Source organism: Rhamphochromis longiceps, linkage group LG9, assembly GCF_057381845.1.
Source record: "Rhamphochromis longiceps isolate RC_006_pf linkage group LG9, R_longiceps_female_GT1.1, whole genome shotgun sequence".
Lineage (NCBI taxonomy): Eukaryota > Metazoa > Chordata > Actinopteri > Cichliformes > Cichlidae > Rhamphochromis > Rhamphochromis longiceps.
This window is the reverse complement of record NC_140565.1, coordinates 1,653,936-1,667,784: the sequence shown is the minus strand read 5'-3', so window position 1 is coordinate 1,667,784 and position 13,849 is coordinate 1,653,936. Positions and strand designations below refer to the sequence as shown.

At 38.9% G+C, this 13,849-nt stretch overlaps 2 protein-coding genes across 2 annotated transcripts; both read left to right on the top strand.

Annotated features, from left to right (window-relative positions):
* The first annotated feature begins 474 nt into the window (after positions 1-474).
* On the top strand, positions 475-3,597 carry LOC146661507 (uncharacterized). Its single transcript, XM_085419477.1, has 3 exons — positions 475-1,158; positions 1,228-3,505; positions 3,591-3,597. Exons 1-3 carry the CDS (start codon positions 495-497, stop codon positions 3,595-3,597), a joined length of 2,949 nt encoding a protein of 982 aa, XP_085275603.1. The 5' UTR covers positions 475-494.
* A 179-nt stretch (positions 3,598-3,776) lies between these two features.
* Positions 3,777-9,311, top strand: LOC146661506 (uncharacterized). Its single transcript, XM_085419475.1, has one exon. It carries the CDS (start codon positions 3,777-3,779, stop codon positions 9,309-9,311), a length of 5,535 nt encoding a protein of 1,844 aa, XP_085275601.1.
* Positions 9,312-13,849: the final 4,538 nt, after the last annotated feature.

The window sequence follows — 13,849 nt, the reverse complement described above, 5'->3', positions numbered from 1 at the left end:
CAAATCGTCTTCATAAATACACATTCGTTAACCATTTATTAATAGGACCTTTAAGCTCAACGGTAATTAATTAGTAGTGGAAATATTTTCTGGTTCATTACAGAAATGTAGCAGTGACAATAATATTGTATGCTGTAATCGTACTGGGCAATTAGTGATACAAAAAAAAAGTTTTATCCTGTGAATAAAAGTATATGTTTTTGTTAATGTACCATGGTAATAAAAGAAACGAAATGCAATATTGTGTCAGGACAATTCAGTATTTATGCACAATAAACACAGGCGCATAGCGCGACAATTTCTGTTCAGCGCCAGACTTGCTTGTAACCTATATCAACAATTCTGTTATGAAGAATGACATATTAGCTACTACAAAACACTGACCTTTGTGTAAATGCTTGGAGCAAACTAACATGTGAGCTGGAGTGTGGATGTTTGTTTAATATATTTTTTTTCTCTTTTTATTGTAGATGCCAAGAAAAAAGGGTTTTCGCATGCGGCGCACACCAAGAATCACCTCTGGTAAGTCCAATGCTAACCCAAATGTTTGCATTTGTGCAGAGAAGTTGCAAGCATCCATTGTTGCTGGGACTGCTGTTCAATGTGCACCATCCACTTCAGATGTGAATGCCTTAATTGCCTGCAGTGTTGTGGCTGCAATCAAGCATATGATAGCTCCAGTGTGTACATGGAAACCGGAGGATGTTGATGATATATGTGTAGAGGGGTGCCAATTAGTTAGGTATATAGCTAAGGCAAGACAGGACATTGGCAGCAAGCATAGCGTTTGCAGGCTGATTGGACAGCACACTGTGTTTGGCCAAAAATGGAAAGTTGATATTGGCCCGCCAGTTTACATAGATTTTGGGCTGTCGGAAGGGGAGGCTGTGTTGTATGAAAAGCTGCAGGAACATCTGTTGAGGGATGGCATGTGTCTGTTGGATCTTCACACTGCAGTTAGTGTCATCATTCATCACAAGAATTATTTTGTTGTTGTTGATTGTGGCACACGTAATGCAGCTGGGCTGGCATCTGAGATTGGCACAGCTGTGGCTGTTTTTAACACATGCCTTGACGACCTGATGCTTCACATCAGAAATTTACAGACGTCTTTAGATGCACAATGGTATGCTGTTAGCAGCATTTCTGTGCAGGCAGGTCAAGTTGATGTTGACGTGGAGAGCAGTGCAGTGTTTGTGGACAGGGATGTTGACACGAATCTTACAGCTAAAGTTGATAACACTTCTGTCAACCTTGAAACTGTTAATGCTGTCACAGGAGTTGGAGCAGAGGATAGCTGTTGCATTATAAAGAGTGTGAGAGGATCATTTCACCAGGCTGATGATCGATTTAAATATGGAGGAGTTCAGTGTATGGCTATAGGTCTGGTTAGCCTGGCAAAACATAAAGTTGATAGCGTCTTTTCATGGGAGACAAAAGTTCTTGACAGAGTTGTAGTTTTAGGTGACCTTTTGTACACCAATTTGAGAGACTGCAACATGATAAGCAACTCATCCAGTGTGTTGTGTGTCCCTGATTTGCCTAAAAAGTATTGTATTGATGGGCAAAACTTTGAGTTTGAGTATGGAGATTTTGTCAGTGGGGATATTGATGTGCTTGAAGGGGAACTCATTGAGAGTGGTGTCTACACTACCCTGCAGACTGGGCTGCAAAAGATCTGTGCCATGTATAATACATGTCTTCTGACATTGTGTGGCAGTACATGTGCAGTCATTTCTGAGAATGGACAATATGCACTAGTTGATTCTCATGCACGCAGTGCTGTGGGTTTGGTCAGTGAGCAGGGAAGAAGTGTTGTTTTGTGCTTCAGGTCACTTGAAGATGTGGTCAGACACATCTGCCAGTTGGCAACGGGCCTGAGTCAGAAGCAAAAGCCTTTTGAAGTAGCTGGTGTTTGTGTTAGGTACCTTATGGTGTCTGATAGTGCCACACCCAAAGACAGTTGTGAAAAAACGTGCAAAACCTTTACACCAGAATCAAGTTGTGATTCAATCCAGAATGAACCAAACATCAGTGATGTTATCATCGTGGAGTCTTTAATAGAGGCAGAGAGTTGCAAAACGTCTGGAAAGACCTTGAGTTGTTCTGAGTATAATTTGGGGTTATTATGTAATGATGCAACAAGAAAGCGCAAGATTTCAGTGGGTCACAGTGAAGCTAAGAAGTTAAAACAGTATGATGTGTCTCAGGTGAATTCAGATGTTGAATTTGTTAGTGAAGTGACAAACAACAAGCTGGTGTTTAGTCCCATTTCTGAGTGGGTTTGTCAGGCTTTGTGCACACAATTAAATGTGGAGTTTGAAAAAAGTAGTGTACCAGCGTCTACATGTGTTGGTTTGTTAGGTGTTCCATGCAAAAATGAAAGTATAGTGGCTGATGGGAACTGTTTCTTCAGAGCTATTTCTCAGGTTGTGACTGGCACACAAAAGCACCATCGCAAGATAAGATTTGCTATTGTGAAAGAGTTGGAGAGGAATGCTGCAATATATAGAAATATTTTAAGAAGAGAGTATTCATCAGTTGCAGACTACATTCAGAAATCTAAAATGAGAAATGTTAACAGCTGGGCTACAGAAGTTGAAATCCAAGCAACTGCAAACTATTTAGGAGTTGATGTATTTACATTTTATGACGACCGTTGGCTAAAATACAGCTGTAATGGCAAGCTTTTGTCAGAAAAGGGAATCTATTTAGAAAATTGCCATGGGAATCATTATGAGACAGTGGTCTGTGTTCATAAGCCTCAACTGCAGACCTGTTATGGCTACTGCAAAATCAGTGCATCTGTTATCAAAGGATACAGCACTAGGTTAAAGAGTAAGGATAATTTTTTTTTTGACAAAACACAGGATAACACATTTTGTGCAGATGAAGTAGTGTTAGATACACATGCTGATGGTGAGGTTTTGAATGACGCAAGTCAGTTTAGCTTCAGTCCCGTTTCCAATGGAGTTGCACAAAGTTTATGCTGTAAATTTAATGTTGACTTTCAGAAGCAGGATAACAAAGTTCACACTGTTTATGGTCATTTAGGTGTTGTTTGTAAAACAAATAAGGTTGTAGAGGACAGCAATAGTTTCTTTAGGGCTTTATCTGAAGTAATCAGTGGTTCTGAGAAAAGTCATAGAAAGATAAGGCTTGCTGTTTTGAAGTATATGGAAAATAATGGTGAAGAGCACATGAAGTTTGTGGTAAAAGATTATGTTTCAATATCTGAGTATATTTCAAAGTCACAAATGAAGTATGTTGGGAATCCTGCTACTGACACAGAATTTCAGGCTGCAGCAAATGCTTTTGGATTGGACATATTTATGTTTAATGGAGATAAATGGCACAAGTATAGCTGCACAAGTACAGATACCACAAATGAAGGGATATACTTGAAATGTGAAAATAGTCATTTTGTGCCAGTAATTTGTGTGCAACATTTTAATAAGGAGGGTTGTTTTGGTTTATGCAGAGCGACTAATTTATCTACACCACGGTACATGTGTAGAGGAAAAACAAAAGAAGCAATGAAGGATACATTAAATATATGTAGTTCATCAACTAAACATATGGTTTCTAAGCATTTAAAAAAGAAAAAGTATTTTAAAAAACAAATTGCATACCAAGTAAATGCATTACATAAGGAAAAGGTGAAGGCAAGGAGCATAACAAAATATCAAAAAGATTTGTTGCATAGGCAAAAGGTAAAAGAAATAAGCATCAGGAAATACAAGCAAAATGTATCTCATAAAGAAAAGGTTAAAGAAATGAGCATCAGGAAATACAAGCAAAATGTATCTCATCAAGAAAAGGTTAAAGAAATGAGCATCAGGAAATATGAGCAAAATATATCTCATAAAGAAAAGCTAAAAGAAATCAATATAAGGAAATACAAATTAAATGAGCTGCATAGGCAAAATTTAAAAGCAGTAAGTTTTAAAAAGTATCATGGAAATCTAGAATATAAAAGGCGTGTTATTGCTGGTGTCAGCTTGAAAAGGCAGCAAAGGAAAGAAAAGGGAGAGCAGTTTGATTTTGTGATGACAAATTTTTTAGATAAAATAAAAGATGGACCAGATTTTGTTTGCTGTGTCTGCCATAGGTTGTTATTTAGACATCAGGTGTTACATTGTAAAAAAAACTATTATAACAAAACTAAAACTGCAGCACTGATTGCAGAAAAATGTATAACTGAAGACTATTTACACAAATGTAATAAAGATTGTACAAATCCATGTCACTGGTTGGAAACAGTTAAAGCTAAACTATGGATCTGTTATACATGCCATTATAAAATTAATAAAAATGAAGTTCCTCCAGAATCTGTAAAAAACCATTTAGAAGTTCATCCCATTCCACCTGAATTGGCATGTTTAAATAGCTTAGAACAACATTTAATAGCTTTACATATACCATTTATGAAAATGCTAGCCTTACCTAAGGGTGGACAAAATGGAGTACATGGACCAGTGACATGTGTACCAGCAAACATTGTGGAAACCACCAATGTCTTACCCCGTTCTAGCATGGAAGGATCTTTATTACCAGTAAAGCTAAAGCGCAAGTTAACTTACAAAGGCCACTATCAATACCAGTTTGTTGACACTATCCACATAAGACAGGCTTTACAATATTTAAAAGAGTCAAATGTGCATTATAAAGATGTAGAATTCAATGAAAGTTGGCAAAATCAATTTTGTATGCATCAAGAGGAAGCTGTGGAAGAGGAGAGTGATAAAAATGCAGTAAGCGGTCTTATATCTTCAAATGTTGATGACGAGCTTTTACATGACAGACAGCAGCACTGTATGTTTCAGGACACATGTCTCATGCCTGTTGATATTGGTCAGGAAGCACTAGATCAATATTTTACTAACATATTGAATCTAGCTCCAGCAGAAGGGAATAATCCTGTAAAATTACTTTCTGATCATGCAAATGAAGCCAAATGTTTCCCAGTGTTGTTTCCAAAGGGGGTGAATACATATCATGAAAACAGAGAGAAGCGTTTGACACTGTCCCGTTATTTTAATAACCGGATTTTACATGCTGATGGCAGGTTTGCACAAAATGTTGAATATATCTTTTTTGCTCAGTATATGTCTGAGATTGAACAGGTTATCTCTAATGTGTCAATAGCATTGCGAAAAGGAAAAGGTGATTGTACATATCAGAATGTTAGCCATGAGTTGTTGAAAGATGAAGAGTCTTTGAAGAAGTTGTTGGAGTTTGATGATGGGTACCGTTTTCTTAAACCTATTAGAGGTACTCCAGCTTTTTGGCAGGCAGCACAGCGTGACCTCTTAGCTTGTGTTCGTCAGCTTGGTATACCCACTTGGTTTTGTTCATTTTCGTCAGCTGACATGCGATGGACAAATCTTCTTTATAGTATTTTGAAACAGCAAGGTAGAACAGAAACAGTTGAACAGTTAGAGTGGGCAGACAGGTGTGATCTGCTGCGTCGAAATCCTGTGACTGCAGCAAGGATGTTTGACTTTCGGTGGCATTGTTTTTTGAAGGAGGTACTCATGTCTCCATTGCATCCGATTGGTAAAATTAAGGATTACTTTTACAGAGTGGAATTTCAACAGCGAGGTTCACCTCATGTGCACTGTCTGTTTTGGATTGAGAATGCTCCACAGATTGATAAAAATACAGATGAAGAGGTGATTCAGTTTATTGATGAATATGTAACTTGTGAATTGCCTTCACAAGATGAGACTTTATTGGACATTGTCTCATCTGTACAACAGCATTCAAAGCGGCATTCTAAAACTTGCAAAAAAAAGAACACAGTTTGCCGGTTTAATTTTCCCAGGCCACCATCCAGTCGAACATTTATATGTCATAGGAAAAGTGATATTTCCGAGCAAATATGCAAGTGTCAAGTGGATAAGAGAGAAGATGATTTACAACAATGTGCCTGTGAAAGTCAGCGTCAGCAAGACTCTTTTAAGATGAGAAGAAAGCAGGCAAGTGATATCTTAACAACAATCAAGAAAGCTCTTTCAGATGAGAGTAGGAGTTTTGAAAGTGTGGAGCATTTGTTTCAGAGTTTAGGTATGAATCAGGCAACTTTTGAGGAGGCATACAAATGCTTTAGTCGAAATACACATGTTGTGTTGAAAAGGCAGGTAAACGAGGTTTGGATAAATCAATACAGTAAGCCACTGTTGAAATGTTACAATGCTAATTTGGATATTCAATTTGTAATTGATGCTTATGCCTGCTGTGTTTACATAATTTCTTACATGTCAAAATCTGAAAAAGAGATGGGTTTGTTGTTAGGTAATGCTCAGAAGGAAGCATATAAAGATGGAAATGTTAGTGCAAGGGAGGCTTTGAAGTCATTAGGCAGCGTATACCTTCATAACAGAGATGTTAGTGCTCAGGAGGCTGTGTATAGGCTAACAAATATGCATCTAAAAGAATGTTCTAGGAAAGTTGTGTTTGTGCCAACAGGGGACAATGTAGTTAAAATGAGTTTGCCCTTAAAAGTGTTAAGACAAAAAGCAACATCACAGGATTTAACAGCAGAGGACATGTGGATGACTAGTATTGTAGACCGGTATACAAATAGACCAAAAAGCAGTGATTTTAATGATATGTGTATGGCCACATTTGCCTCCGAATATCGTGTTTTGAGTAAAAATGAAAAATCCACTAAGCCAATACAGTTGAACAATAGATGTGGTTTTGTTACTAAGAGAACACGGTCACAACCTGCAGTTGTTCGTTATGCACGATTTTCAGAGACTAAAAATACTGAATTGTTTTATCAGAGTATTATGCAGTTGTTTTTGCCATATCGTGTAGATCAGGAACTAAAGCCTTCAAACTATACAACATTTGAACAGTTTTACAAGAATGGTGTTGTGAAGTTTAGCGATGGATTTCTGCATTCAGTGAAATCAGTTGTTGATGCAAATAGACGTAAGTTTGAAATAAACGCAGATAAACTGGATAATGTTCAAAATACAATTGATTTGGATGGTGTAACAGAAGATGCCTGGTGTGAGCTTTGTCCAGAACAGGAGTTGGAGCGTTTAGAGTGTGAGCAGGAATGGAAAGATAAAGAGCAAATAGGGGAAGAAGACAATGAGAATATTCCAGATTTAGCTGTGTGCAGCCAACAGGTTTCACATTTAGAAAAGAGAAATGACATTATGCCCAGAAGAGACGGTTTGGCTTTAATTAGATCTCTAAATGAGACACAGCTTTCAGTCTTTTATCAGATTAGGCAGTGGTGCTTGGATAAGACAGTAGGCAAAAACCCAGATCCATTGCATGTATTTATTACTGGAGGTGCAGGAACAGGGAAAAGCCATTTGATTAAAGCAATTCACTATGAAGCAGCAAGGTTATTGTCACCAATGTGTCGTCATCCTGAAAATGTTTGTGTTTTATTAACTGCGCCTACTGGGATTGCTGCATATAACTTACATGCAACAACAATCCACAACACATTTAGCATTGGTAAAGATGTCCGCTTACCTTACACCCCTCTGGGTGAGGAAAAGTTAAATTGCCTACGTGCTAAATATTGTGATCTGCAGATCCTGATAATTGATGAAATCTCCATGGTTGATCAGAGACTAATGGCTTACATCCATGGTAGATTAAGACAGATTAAACAAATTGGAGATTTTTCGCCTTTTGGAAATGTTAGTGTTATTACTGTTGGAGACTTTTTTCAGTTGCCTCCAGTAAAAGGAAAACCCCTGTATGTTGAGGATGTTGGTATGAACTTGTGGTCTAATCTATTTAGGGTTGTTGAACTAAATAAAATAGTAAGGCAGAGCGATGTTGGGTTTGCAGAATTATTAAACAGGTTAAGAACTCACATTAAAGGGGCTCCATTATTAGAAAAGGACATTAAAAGCTTAAAGCATTGTGAAACTGGTGAAGTTAGCTCAGCTTTACACATTTTTCCAACAAACAAACAAGTAAATGAGCATAATATGCAGCAGTTGTTTAAGATGTGTCCTGATTATGTTGAGATACCTGCTCAGGATTTTGTCAATAGTAGGAAAACAGGGAAACTGGAGTTAAAAACTGGACATCATGCCAAAACATATAACACATGTTTGAATGAAAAGCTTCTCTTGGGGAAAGGTGCCCGCGTAATGTTGTGTAAAAATGTAGATGTAATGGATGGTCTTGTTAATGGTGTATGTGGTACGGTAACACACATAGTTTATCTTACTGAGGACAAGAAGCTTCCCAAAACCATTTACGTAAAATTCGATGACAATCATATAGGTGCACAAAGGAGGAAAAACTGTGTGTATTACCCAGCAGTTGAAATAGGCTCTACAGGTATTGAAGCAGAAGAAGAAAAGGTAACTGAGAAAGGTGGATTGCGACGGCAGTTTCCACTGAAACTTGCATGGGCTTGTACAGTACATAAGGTACAAGGAGTTACTGTTGATGATGCAGTAGTGTCTCTTAAAAATGTGTTTGCTCCAGGACAGGCATATGTTGCCTTAAGTCGTGTTAGGAGTTTGTCAGGTTTAATAATTCAAGATTTCAATGAAAAAGCTATTTACTCTAAAGGTGGTGTAAAGGATGTAATCGAAAGAATGCCCCAATTTTTGTCTGAAAATACAGCATGTACTAAGACACACGATTTCACAGTAGTGTTAATGAATGTGCAGAATTTAACTCTACATGTAGCTGATCTGGTATTGTGCACACAGCATTTGCAGCCTAACTGTATTGCTGTTACAGAGACATGGATGTCTGCCGATTCTTCATTAGACACTGTAAAAATTGACGGTTATGGGTTTCAGCATAATCCACGAAGTGCATCTTACACTAGAAGTAACCCAACATTTATTGAAATACAAAGCCAACAGCATGGTGGCGTTGGCATGTATACTGCAGACAGTTTGACATCTGAAATTATAGCTATACCAGATGCCAATTTAGAATGTTTACTTTGCAACTATTGTACATGGAACATTTTAATAGCAGTTATTTATCGGCCTCCTTCTTATACCATGGCACTGTTTAAACAAAACCTAGGAAAGTTACTTGATTGGCTAGATAAAAAAAGTAATACAGTAGTAGTAATGGGAGATTTTAATGACAATGTTCTAAAATCTTCAAGTATTTGCAAGTTTGTCACAGACAAAGGATTCATTCAACATGTAACACAGCCCACCACAGAGAAGGGCACATTAATTGATCATGTGTATGTTAAAACAACACATTATGATGTAAAAGCTGTAGTCTTTCCAACATATTTTAGTGACCATGAAGGGATTTTTTGTACGTTTAAATCCAAGACTCCTACATGACAAAAGGGCAGTGAGCAGCAGTGTGTGTGTGTGTGTGTAAATTTATGTAAATAATGACCTAAAAGTACAAAAAGCACAGCTAACCATGAGAGAAAAGAAATATTCCGCTCTTCTCCTCTCTACTCTTCTTCCCTTTTCTGGGATGCAGTGGGGAGGTAGAGCGTACAGCCTAAACCGGCGGGGAGGTGTGGGAAGCCAGACCAGGCGCCCCCCTTCTAGCTCCCTCTCTGCTCTCTCCTATCTTGTCCCTTTTGTCTTACTTCTCTCTATCACCTATTCTATCCCGCTGAAGAAGTTATCCTCCGTAAATGCTAAAGAGAAAAGAAATATTCCGCTCTTCTCCTCTCTACTCTTCTTCCGTTTTCTGGAACGCAGTGGGGAGGTAGAGCGTACAGCCTAAACCGGCGGGGAGGTGTGGGAAGCCAGACCAGGCGCCCCCCTTCTAGCTCTCCTCTCTGCTCTCTCCTATCTTGTCCCTTTTGTCTTACTTCTCTCTATCACCTATTCTATCCCGTTGAAGAAGTTATCCTCCGTAAATGCTAAAGAGAAAAGAAATATTCCGCTCTTCTCCTCTCTACTCTTCTTCCCTTTTCTGGAACGCAGTGGGGAGGTAGAGCGTACAGCCTAAACCGGCGGGGAGGTGTGGGAAGCCAGACCAGGCGCCCCCCTTCTAGCTCCCTCTCTGCTCTCTCCTATCTTGTCCCTTTTGTCTTACTTCTCTCTATCACCTATTCTATCCCGTTGAAGAAGTTATCCTCCGTAAATGCTAAAGAGAAAAGAAATATTCCGCTCTTCTCCTCTCTACTCTTCTTCCGTTTTCTGGAACGCAGTGGGGAGGTAGAGCGTACAGCCTAAACCGGCGGGGAGGTGTGGGAAGCCAGACCAGGTGCCCCCCTTCTAGCTCTCCTCTCTGCTCTCTCCTATCCTAAAGCAATACATTATCAGGGACTGTAATATCTAGTCCTTTAACTGAATCACAATGGCTGATTGTAGGTAAGGGAGGGAAGTGGAAAGGTTACACCTCACTTCTAGCTATGTTTTATATGTTAGTCAGCCCAATTCTGTGCACACTCATTCTTAATGACTAACCTCAGCCAATTGCTATTACAGTGGTTTTTTTTTCCTGCATTAAGTGACTTTACCATTAATTAATAAACCCAATATTTTAAAGTTTTTTGTAGATATCTTTGGGTATTTCACAATAATTTACTGGGGTCTTGTGCACATGAGGAAATTTTATCCATAGACTTCTAAATAACTGAAACTGTTTTTTCATTCATCTTTCAGATACAATGTATGCATCACACATAGAAAAATAAAATGTACAATTTGCTAAAGATAGCAGTAAGTATTCACTTTATATAGCACATAGTACAGTTGTGCTATCAAACAGAGTAGTCATGCTCACATGTTGTTAATGCAGGTTTTGCTTTATCCACTTAGCCTTAAAAAGCAAAAAGACACTGGTAATGGTACTCCTGGTTTACTGGGATAGGGTTCGACTCCCTGTGGTGTCCTTGCTTATGGCTATAACGGACTAATACATGCTATTGACCATTACATTTACATTAAAGTAATAAACAGCCATGTCGATCCAGTTACATCTATATCGAGGGTGCTTCTGATTGATGATTAGTGCTTCGAGTTTGGTTTGTAGCTTGTAATTAGCTTTCTGGTCTGGGCAAATAAAGTCTAATAGCAAAGTGTGAAGTAGGGTTAAGTGATATGTAAAAATTTTAAGTCCAACAATCAACAATATAAGATATATATACATGCATGTGCATACTTTTTGATGGGCGGGGCAATGTAATCATGCACAGACTGATTTGAACGTTTACAACAAAGAAGTCCAAACTAATTGCCATAAAAAATAAAGTCACCAATTTAGGATTTTATTTGACTACCAAAACAGTGTGCTACTTGTGCAGATGTATAATGCAAGCAAAGGAATCAAACACGACTAACTTGCATGAGCATGTATGTGTCCACCATCCAAACATTTTTTCTAACATAGGCTCGTGCCTTTCTTTGTGTCTGTTTTGAATTTCAGTAATTGAATCGCTGCACTTCGGCACACTCTGAGGAGAGTGCAAAAAAGGTGGTGTTCAAACAGTGCTGTAATTTCTATCCTGTTAACTGCTTCTATTAGCTCCATCATTGTTAGCAAACTTACTTATGGGCAAATAAATAAATCGCCCATATCATCGAATTGCGAAACCTTAGCAGACAGATGGAGAGGGATGACGTAAGAATGCACCAGCAGAACTTTATTCCTGTGGAGGCAGTGAACACAATATACAGCTGAACACTAATATTTCACCCAAAACGGGCTCTTGAGAAACTCTACAGTAACTTTTCTTTTTGTCACTCTCTGTAAACTTTAACTTCAAACTCTCACTCACTAATGTGCAAACACCACACAAAGAGAGGTTGTCCTTGTCTTCTCTACCACATTGAACCTGTGGCACAGATTATATTATGTTTCAAGGCTATTAATTAATTTGTTTTTTATTTGTTTTTATGTTTTTCACCCAATTCTTGTAGAAGCCACAGCTGAAAGGGAAAGGAACTCCATGTGACTCGCAGACCTCTACAATGAGTACAAAAGTATACAATCTGGAAATTGCAAAAATGTGTCATAATGACCAAAAAAATTCCAAATGGAACACTAAATTCTGGTTGAGGGCACATTTCTAACACAATTTTGTATATGTGTTAGGATGTTACATGAGGGAAATTACAAGGCCTAAAATGTGAAACAGAATGCTGCAAGAATCACATTTTAAAGTCAAAAACATGCAAAAATGTTTGCATTGATCCATGACACTGACCATAAAACATGAATAAAATAGGAAATCAGATAATTTTTATGGCAATATATCAAAACTCACTGTGGCACCATGGCCAAACAACTAGCTAACATTTAATCTCATTCAACAATCATTATTTTTGTCCCACTAGGTGGCGCTCTAACATTACTGATAAATGGCATATCAAAAATTTCTGAGCTTGACTCTCGACTCATGCCTGCGATGTTTGGGAGAGATTGGACATTTTGTTTTGGAGTGACAGCAGATTACTGCTTTTTGGCGAGTGATTGAAACTCTACGTGCCGCCATGACCACCCCGTTTCCCTGAATGTAAAAAGCTTCGCAATTTAACATCACAAAGGTCTTTAGATTCCACAAACTTCAGATCGGTCCAATCTGATGAAATCCCTTGGAGGAGTTCGTCAAAGTACGGTGCCTGAAAAGAGGGGAAAATGTCGCCAAAATTACACATTAATTTTAAAATGGCTGACTTCCTGTTGGATTTGGGATATTGCTCCAAGAGACTTTTTTGTACATCTTGGTATCTCCTATAATCTTACCAGGTTTCAGACTCATACATAAAACACAGAGCTGGGGCTGTGGTTTTGAAATTTTGTAGGGGGCGCTGTGGAGCCATTTCGCGCTATTCAATGAAAATGATCACATGACAACAAAGCCTTCATCCGTTTGGAGGTGTGTGCTAAATTTAAGGCCTCTATATACTTTCCAAGCCCCTCAAAAGCCACTTCATCTTTCATGGTGGACCGCGTTGCCACCAGGGTGCGCCGTTCAGTTTAAAGTCACAATTTTTGCACTGAAACATCACGAGGGACTGATGGTGATATTCACCGCTTTTGAGGTGGCCATGATGAACCTGTGAAAATCAGTATAACAAAGTGTAAGACATGACATTTCCTGTTCCCACTAGGTGGCGCTCTTCATATTCCTGACAATGGGCACATCAATCTGTTCAGGGCGGGTCTGACATCACGCCTGTAAAGTCTGGTACTGATCAGACTGGATTTCATTGAGTTATACTAATTTGTTTCTTCATGGCGAGACATCAAAGTTCGCCATGCTGCTGGGGTCACACCCTTTCGCGAAAACTCACAGTTTTCACTGTAACCCAAGACCAACTCCTTAAGGCTTTCCTGGAGAAATATGAGGCTGCAGATGTCACCCATCACAATACTGTACCCCAAAGTGTAAAACATGACATTTCCTGTTCCCACTAGGTGGCGCTGGCCCTTATGTCAAATATGGCACTTGAAATATGTTCAGGGGTGGAGCCTTATCATATGTGTGCTCTTTGGTCAAGGTCAGAAAATGTATGACAAAATGAGAGGCAATAAGATTTTCATGGCGAGTCATCGAAATTCGCCATGGCGCCACGGCGTCACCGTATTGTGAAAACTCAAAAGCTCCGCAATTTAACATGGCCCAGGTGTGTAGTTGACACTGTCCAAAGATGAAGCTTATACAACCAAATCCCAAGGAGGAGTTCGCAAAAGTTCGAGGCATGGAAATGGCAAAATTAGAGCCAAAATGTCACCTTCTCTTCCAAATGGCGGACTTCCTGTTGGGTTTGCGTCAATGGGCCCACTGACTTTTTTGTTCGTCTTGGCATGATACACATGTGTGCCAAATTTCATACATGTAGCTGAAACGATGTGGTCGTAGGGCTGCATTTAACAAGGCATAGGTGGCGCTCTAGAGCCATTTCCCAGT